Raw genomic sequence first — 9260 nt, 5'->3', positions numbered from 1 at the left:
TTTGTCATTGTTTCTCCGGGGCGGGTTTGGCATTAGCGTGCGGTTTAAGGAAACCAGCGTGGGGCGTAACTAAAATCTACCTCTCGCAATGACGCGCGGGACCACGTAAACTCGGGACCCGCACGTCAGTGTGAAAAAAGGTAAAGGCAGAGGTCTTTGTGCGTAGCAGTGCAGGCGTGTTATTCTTCTCGCTTTTTGGAGCAAAGAGAACGCGCACAGGTCACCACGCCATGTTCCGCACATGACATGTGGAGCCGGGCCGTGGTGCGCCGCGGGCGTCAGCGACTGTTCACGCGTCAAGGGTCCGTGGGTGGTGCACGCGAGACGACGGGATCGGGGGCATCAGGGGTTGCGTGCTCACATGAGGTGGTGCGCTCACCAGTGGGGCTCGGTGAGTGGAGTGACTGAGACGCTGAATCAGCTGGCTCTGTACTCGCACCGTTTGGGCAGCGCGCATCTGAGTCTGACGGGTGGCCCCGGGGTTCCGTGGGTCCCAGTGTCATGTGCTTACGTACCTGTCTGCTAGAAGGCCTGAGATACTAATATTGGAGTACGCTAGTACTTATAATTTAAGTAGAGGAGATGACGTGGGAAGGTGCTAAACAGAAGAATTAAGAAACTGACAGAGGTTCAGGCTGCCTTTTCAGTGGATTAGTTAACAGCGAAACCCCATCCAATCCAATGGGCTACGACGGCTGGTCAGGGGTACGACCGTACGATCTGCTCTGAATGAATAGTGACACACACGGAAAGCACTCGCCCATTCGACGAAGCCTGGGAGCCGGCCGGCGGCTCTGCCCGATGTGCCCTGCGCTCTGCTCCAGCTGCCAATCAACTGCTCGCCGTACTGTGGGTCAAACCGTCAAATGGGGTAACCGTATACGGTATACGCCCTGTACTTTTGTATATTTATACCGTTTTTCCCTTTTCGCATTTCTGTCTGCGGCGCCTCTGGATGACGCGGACGACGGCCTCACGGTCACGGGAGCTTTGGATGGATTCATGGATTGGCATCCCGCGACGACGGAAGATTTCTGGTCCCTCTATTCTGCAGATGGAGCGAGGCGGAGGCAGCGGGTGACGGTGATGGGCTGATGGCGAATGCGAACAGAGGAGTGAGGGTGACGAGGTGGGCCGGAAAGACAGCCGCCCCAACCTCACTATTTATCAAGTTTGTGGGCCGGAAATAGTGAGGTGGGCGGCTGTGGCAGCAATTCGGCCCACTTGAACATCTCCATAATAAATGGGCTGAAAAGGGCCTGGATGGCTCTGGCACACGGTTTCTCAAAGGTGAGGGCCCAAATAAACCTTGGGCTCCTCTCAAAAGAAAAAAAACTTGGGCTGGACTCCTGCTGATTGCACTCAGCAGTATTAAGACCCGATCAGTCTCGCTAAGAAAAGGAGTAAGATCAGTCTCAAACTCTCAATTGCCCCTCCATGGTTTGCCACTAATAACTTTTCGACGTACGACAGTGCAGAGTCACCCTTTGGAACCATGCGCTGATCGTCCACGGACATGATTACTTGTGGTGCTCAACCTCTACCGAGCATATACTAAAAGTTTTGGTCAACCAGTCAATCAGCCGGATTAGACAACGACTCCCCGCGTCCACTCGTGCCTCCACGGCACCCCGAACTCGGTAAAGAAAGCAGAGGCCTCGCTCGGCCGGCCCGTCTGTGCTCGCCGTCGCGCTTACGTAGAACTGACACTTACCAAACCGGCATCGTCTTTTCTGCGCTAAAGCTCTACCACTACCTCGGCCCGCCGTGCGCCGTCCTCCCCAGTTCGAAAGGAGGTCTAGACCGTCTAGGACGCCAGCTGAGCAGGCGACAGGTTCATCCGGATCGGGCTAGGCGGCCGTGGCCTGCCACCTCCGACGCGCCGGCGACCGGGACGGGGCGCCTTTCTTGCGACCGGTCACGTTCGGAGGTGACAACTCGGCACACGTCCCGTCAGGCTGCGCGAACACGTCGGTCGACGCGTCCGAGGTGAGCCACGCGCGCGCCGTCCCGGGGGGCAGCCGTGCAGGTGGCGCCGCGGCGACGCGTTCCTTCGCCGTCAGGCGAGCCTGACGTGCCCCTGCCTGCCCTGTGCGCTTCAACGCAACTCATCACGCCGCATCTCGTCATGGCGCGGCGCGGAGCTTTGCCTTCGTCTGGTCCCTGTCGGGCGCCGTGCCGGCGAGACACTCACGCGGCGCTCGATGATGGACGGATGCAACCAGATGAGTGCGCGCGTGGGCCGGGCGCGCGCCCCTGGCCGGGTTTCCGTGCGTGCGTCGGCGAAAGCGCCGGCGCTGCTGACACAGCGGGAGAGATTCCTGAAGATTTCCGATGGTGGCCGTGGCGCACTGGCCCGCGGTCGCCACCGCCCGGCGGTGGCCTCTCCGGCGAAGCAAACCGCCGCGACCGTCCACGCAGCAGCCGGCGCGAGGCGGGCACAGGAGCCTAGCATCATGCTGGCTTAGGGCAGAACGCATCAGGAACAGGACTGGCAACAGCCCGAGCACTGTGTCCGGATGCTGCCGCGGACCCCAAAGCAGGGCGACAGCCAAATCATTGGCCACCACCCACGTCACCCGGAAGTGGCGTCCGGGGCGGTTAGCTCCACAGGAGGGGGGCCCGGCTTTCCGTTACGCCTTTATTTTTCCCGTGTTTCTAGAAGGTTGCACGAGCCGAGGAGGCAACTCTGTCTAGAGTACGTATCAAAGTGCAAGGAGTGAGGTGAGGTGAGGTGAGGTATCGGTGTTCTCCCAGGTCACAACTTTGGTCGACTCGGACTGCTTTGTGTTCTCTGAGCTCGTCGCTGTCAGGTGCCAAAGCGGCTTTGATCTGGTGAATCGGCGGTCACTGATCGAGCAGGCACGGATGTGGAGGATGATGCTACCCCTCCAATAGCATCAAATCAGTGTGCACGATCTGTCTTGTTCGAATTGGCCGCACAGGGTGTGGACCAGCGACAGGTTTGTGGCTGCCTGCTACTCGTACAAACTCTAGAGCAGCCCAGCCATACTAAAAATACCAAAATAAAATGCACTAAACTCAGCCGTTGCTTTCCGCAAGATTGAGCACTGCCATTGTTTCGGTCTTTCAGACAGACCGCATGATCCAGTCCAGTGCACCTGCACAGTAGCATTCTATTGGTGCATACGAATTACGGCAAGACATTTGTCAGAGATAGTACTCACGATCTTCTCAAAAAAAAAAAAGAGATAGTACTCACGAACGCGTTCTGTCAGTTAACTTGAACCACCTCCTCTGCTCGTCCTCCATGGTGCTCTAGACATCGCAAGCCTGAAAAAAACTCTCAGCCAATGCAAACGGCAATTATTGCTCTAAATGCATATGATGATGGGATTGCTGCCTTAATTACGATGTCTGAACAGGCACTAATCCGGATCAGGCATAAGAGCCGTTTCTACTAAATAAAGAACGTCGGTGTCGATCTCTGCCCCCATGATTTGCCATACCGATTGGAAGCACAACGCCGGTCCAGCTACAGGGCAGCACTGCAGACCAGCAAAAACGCCCCTGGGTAGTCCCCATCCCCGAATTAATCCCCGAAGTAAATGCCCACGAGTTGTCCCGATCCGGGGCAGCTCCGGTCCGGTCTCACCACAGGCGACTGAACAAACCATGGCCGATCTGGTGGCAAAACACCACGGCGTTTCCCCCCAAGGAAACGCTCCCAAAAACGAAAGAAAATCCATGTGCCGTCTCGGGCGTCCATGGACGGAACGATCCGCAGATGAGACGGGAGAATGCTCGCAAGAATCCCTCTCGCCCTCTGGCTTGGCTCTCGCAGCATAATTGTGCGTCGCCGTCGCGACACTGTCCGGGAGGACCCCTTTCAGCCACCCATTCGCCCGGCCGGGGCCATGCATGGGCCCGTGGCCGCACGGGTCCAGAAGTTTCTCCTGCCTCCTCCCCTCTCCTGTTCCCCCCTGCACAGGAACGGGACGGGAACGTCGGCCAGCCGGCCGGCGCAGCGCCCACCGCACGAGCCGAATGTTTCGGGGTGTGCTAGGCTCCAGAGGCCAAAGGTTTCGAGGACGTGTTCGTCGTCTACTGTGGGCGGAGCAGCGACGAGCCGACGTCGACCGGGCGGAAGGAAGGGTGGAACAGGGACGTGTTTTTCTCTCTCTCTCGTCGACGTGCGTGTCTATCTCGTCACGAGCGCCTTCTTGTCAGGGTGTTCACCTGGTGCTGAACTTCTCCTGCTCCAGGGGCGATGTCTACTGTGGTCTGTTGTACGCACAGTGTTCGGTAACATGGAATGGAGCGTTATGCAGATTTCAGTAGAGTTAAATTCATGTGGGTTAGGCCAGGCCTATTTGGTTGTCTGTACAGTGTAAGCTCGTCTGATCAAAACAACTTGTTACAGTATAATTAGGGGTAAGATCGTTGTGGGTATGTTATGTTCAAATGATTGTCAGTGAGTTGTACTAGTAATGTTTTTCAGGTCTTAATATTTTTTCTTGTCGGGCACAAATACCCTGATGGTTGGCACGGATTATGGCATTACATTTCCATTCCATCTATATATGAAAGATCTTAATTGCATTAAATTCCCCCCCTAGCCCATCCCTTAATGTTTGTGATGTCGATGGACCCACTATTGAAGTATCAACATGCTTAATTCCCTTTTCAATGCTAAATTTTTTATGTTACCTGTCAGGAAAACCTGAAATTTTAAAAGATGCACAAAATGCAACCGGTAGAAATGTACTTGATCAAAAATCAATGTTTGCGAGATGAGTTAGAAACTATAGTGGTTGTTTACGTGTTGGCTATCGAGAGTCTGTATTTTTTTTCATTTTTTCTCTTGGTTATAGCTATCTCTCCTGTTTTATTTGTGGACTAATTCTCGAGAGGGAAAGGTCAAGTTGTTAATAATAATGAAAATTATGGGAAAATATTAATAACGACAAGTTTATAAATGATATGGACTCCATTATTTATGTTTGAAAGGGGGTAGCAACATGTTGGTGGGAGTCACCAAATTAGAGAACTAAAAGAAAATTTTTGTTGGATGTCATGTATGAATATCATTTTATAAGTTACTCCCTCCATCCCAAATTAAATTATTAGTCGTTTTGAATTTTCTATATTTATAAATTTTACTATACATCTAGACATAAATATATATGTAGATGCATAGAAAAACTGTGTACCTAGAAAAACTAAAACAACTAATAATTTAATAATTTAAGATGGAGGGAGTACTTAACAAATTGAACCACTGAAATGCCCAATCAACTGTGATCACGACGAATTTGGAGAGTCATAGCTTCAAAACCACAAGGTTGACTCTTTGCACGCAAGCATATACGTACACGCGAATAATATATATTTTTATCAAGCGAACATATATGCTTCGATTATATTATCTAACTTTGATTTCCAAAGGAAACAACAAAGCTGCATGCTAGTGTGCAACTCTAGCAGTCGACCTACCAATGAGCATCTGCGTCTCTAATGAATACCATTAACCTTTGCAGATTGAAAACACTAATCCCACTGGTTGATCGTCTCCAAGGTTCCATCGCTTGAACGTACGTCTTCTCATCCCCGGTCTGACGCCGGGGCCCACCCGTCATTGGCACAGCCCGTCCCCGTTCTCCTCCGGTTCCATTTGAGAGCGCCATGGCACCATGCACGGCGTATCTTACACACGCAAGCCTATGTACTAGCTTCCACCGTGTCTCAGGCGACCGCATTCCACTCCACGAGCGGCCAGGGCTCCCACAGCTCCGGCGTGGCGCAGAAGGACTCCGGGAACCCGTCGTCGTAGCCGAGGCGGTGGTCGTCGCACTCGGACTCCACCGAGACGTCCGCCGGCGTCGCGCACGCCCCGCCGAGCACGCAACTCTCGGGCGGCTCCATGTCGACGCACCGGAGGACGACGTTCCTCTTGTCGTCCTCCGCCTCCTCGCCGCCGCCGTTGCAGCTGCTGCTAGCTGTCGCCGCGACGCCGCCACTGGCGGCCCGGTGGTCCTCCCGCTTCCTCAGCCTCTCGCTTAGCTCTTGCAACTGCTCAAGCACAACACCGCACCAAAGTTAGCAACCATGATCGATCATGGTTGAGGGATACCAGAGAGAGACGATCATGCTCTCAGCTACATACCTGTGCGGTGAGGGCGTGCTTCTCCTGCTTGAGGAACTCGACGCGGGCGTGGAGGGCATCGAACTTGTCGCGGAGCGCGGCGTAGTCCTGCTCGAGCTGCTTGGAGCGCCACCGGGCGCGCTTGTTTTGGAACCAGATGGCCACCTGCCGCGGCTGCAGGCCCAGCTCCCGCGCCAGCTCCGCCTTCTCCCGGGGCTCCAGCTTGGCGTGGTGCGCGTGGAACATGGACTCCAGCGACCGTATCTGCTCCTCCGTGAACCGCCGCTTCCTCTCCCCCCTCCCCGCCGCTCCACCTCCGCCGCCCCTCCCCGCCAAGAACGACGCCTGCTCGTCCATCATCGGCGCGCACAGCTGCTGGTGGTGGTGGTGCGGCGGCGGCGGCAGCTGCGGCTGCTGCACCGGCATGAAGAACTGGTGGCGATCTGGCCTGTCCATTTCGACGGACCGACCGACCAATCGATCGAACGATCCTAGCTAGCAAAGCCGCCGTTCTTCTCCGATCACCCAGCCAGGGCTCTCCTCCGGGCTCCCGGCCATCCCCCGCCCCGTTTTATACCGGGCGCGGCGCGTTACGTGTCCACGTCCGGGGATGCGAACATGTGGCATTTGCGATTGCGGATAAAGAAACCCCGGTGGGGCCCGCGCATTATGACACCAGGCGGGCAAAGCCGCTTTTGCTGCCCCGCCAAGTGTCCGGAATCCGGCCGGCGGCCCGTCGACCGATGGTTATCCGGCCGCCTCGGGATCCGCACACCCGACACGTGGCGCCCGCCATCAGCACGAGCCCGAGATATTCTCCTCTCGGCTAAGCTTGTGGTCTACTGCTTCCGTTCCGTTCCTTGCGACGACCGACCGGCCGGTCGCCTTCCCACTCCCGTGTGCCGCACTAGTTGGGGGAGCCGCTCGCGCGCCAAGCCCGTCGGAGCCTGGGAAAGAACCGGACGGAATCGCGCGTGCATATACGCGGGACGGGCGCGGCCAATGGGCGGCGGAAAGGTGTGCGCGGCGGCGGGCGCCATTGGAACAGGTGGTCCGGTGGAAGGGCACGCGTTCGCAGTCGCCCCGCGCCAGCTGTGCGGGGGCTTCCCCCGAAAGGGTCGTCGAGGTGGCGCGCCGCGCTTGTCCCCTTGCGGCGGCCGGCGTAGCCCGATCGGGTGGTGCACCGTCGAGCTCTCGCGCGCGCGTCCGTTGGACCAGGCGTGCCCCGGTGGCGAAGGCCTGTTCCCCCGTGTCGCGTAGCGTTTTGCCGGCAGGCCGTGCGCCCCACCAGCCGCCGTGAAAAAACGACAAGGAAAACTAAAGAAACGCCAGGTTACTACTAGTAGACGACAAGCACGACGCGATCGGATTGGCGAGCGCGAGCGGGGAGCAGGGCTTATCTCGACGGATCGCGCACGATCCACGGACGACGGGATCTTTCACTACTCCCTGCGATGGATGGAAACGTGCTCCCGGTTCCCCCCCATGCGTGTTCTAGCGGTTCAGGTAAGTGAAAAAGCGGTGATCCGATACGATTAACAACCAATTCTCCGTGGAACTCCGGGACGCTCAGCGCGCGCACGCGACGGCGACGTGGTTTACCGGCAAACCCCGGCTGCCTGCTCCGCCGCAAAGGCGACGTCTGCTTCGGCCCGCGAAGAGATCGATTCCGGCAGCAGTACGAAACGAACTCGACAGCCCTCGCGAAGACCAGAGAAGCCGCGGTGATGATTGCCGGTCGCTGTGCTCGAGTACTAGCCATCGATGGCCTACGTAGCTAGGCAGGAACAGGAGCTAGCACTGGGCAGTCGTAGTGATCCTCCACGCCAAGAAACGCTCGTCCTGGCGCGGCCACAGGATCCCGTGCCGGGGAAGCTGGGGTCCAGGGAGGAGAGCGATCCGTCCCGCGCCGCGCGCGCGCGCGCCGGTGCCAAACTGCGCGGGCACGTCAGCCGGGTGGCTTTCCCCCGGGTCACACCGCGATTAATCACGCGGCGACGACCGTGCGCGTGCGCGTGAGCGTGAAGGAGGCGGGCGAGGTGTGCAAGACAGGCGCGGTGGGTTAATGCAGGGGAGGAAGGAGGCGTAGCGGTGGCGGATGGGCCCCCGGGGCCGGGACCAGGATGGAGCCGGGGGAGGAGGAGGAGGTGGGCGTCTGGACGAGGGGTTGCGCGCGGCGGCGGGGCCCGGCGGACGTCGACCCCCGGCCGTGCCGCGCGGGACACATGGCGGCGGGCGAGTGGCGCGGGCGGGTCCGGGGTCAGCGTCGCGCGCGGGCCTCGTGGCTGGTCTGTGGGGGCGCGCGTCGGCGTCGCGGGCGTGGAGGATCAGGAGCTCAAGCGACCGCGTGTCCACGCCTCGTCTGGCGCGTCGCTCCGGTGCGGGGCCGGCATCCCTCTTGCCCGCGCTGCGGCGTCGATCGCAGAAGCCACGGCCGCGGTTTAATTTAGGGTGGTCCGGGCGGAAATGAGTCAGCTGCTTGGGATTGGGACGGGGCGACAAGGCAGTCGGAATTTCGATTTTTCTCGTTTGGATGGTGGCACTGTGCTGTCTGTGTAGCGCCCCGGCTTCTCTCCCTCTTCCAAAGCTATTCTGGATGACCCTTATCTTGTTCATGCAAGTTGCCAATGACCCACCTAAGTTTTTGCCCAAGGACTGTACGACGCACCGTGGCATTCCGACAACGTTACTTGCTTCCTGCCATTTGGAGCGTCACATACTCGCATGTTTATGTCCTGCCAGCATATATATATGCTGGCCTTTGAAGAGAAAGCCTAATCCTAGTTGTACCTGTCTAACAGTGAGATTAAACTAGAAGGGAGAGGTAAAAAAACACGTGACAACATATTAATTTTCATATATAATCGTACAGACATGTTTCTGTTCCTTCAAAGGTAAGATTAAAGGGTGAACCTTTTAGGATTTGGTTAGGCGGTGGCGGCCTCGCAAAGCCTGCACAAATGCACTAAACCGCACTATAATCATGTTCTGAAAAGAATCGCACTAATCATGTTGCAAAAAAAAAAATCGCACTCATCATAAGAATTTAAATTTTGTATCTTGATTGGCTGGTCCTACCAGATAGCTTGCAGTACCCCCTCTTATTCCATTGTTTAAGTTTGACCTCCACCGATGGCAGAACTTTTCCAATCAA

At 56.8% G+C, this 9260-nt stretch overlaps 1 protein-coding gene across 1 annotated transcript; it reads right to left on the bottom strand.

Annotated features, from left to right (window-relative positions):
• Window positions 1-5327: 5327 nt before the first annotated feature.
• Window positions 5328-6665, bottom strand: LOC112901661 (homeobox-leucine zipper protein HOX22-like). The gene is made up of 2 exons (XM_025970620.1): window positions 6128-6665; window positions 5328-6033 (listed from the first exon to the last, which is right to left on the bottom strand). Exons 1-2 carry the CDS (start codon window positions 6560-6562, stop codon window positions 5707-5709), a joined length of 762 nt encoding a protein of 253 aa, XP_025826405.1. The 5' UTR covers window positions 6563-6665; the 3' UTR covers window positions 5328-5706.
• Between the last annotated feature and the right edge of the window lie 2595 nt (window positions 6666-9260).

Source organism: Panicum hallii, chromosome 7 (genome assembly GCF_002211085.1).
Source record: "Panicum hallii strain FIL2 chromosome 7, PHallii_v3.1, whole genome shotgun sequence".
Taxonomy (NCBI): domain Eukaryota; kingdom Viridiplantae; phylum Streptophyta; class Magnoliopsida; order Poales; family Poaceae; genus Panicum; species Panicum hallii.
The sequence above is the reverse complement of the archived record's forward strand: the minus strand, read 5'-3'. Positions and strand labels throughout refer to the sequence as shown.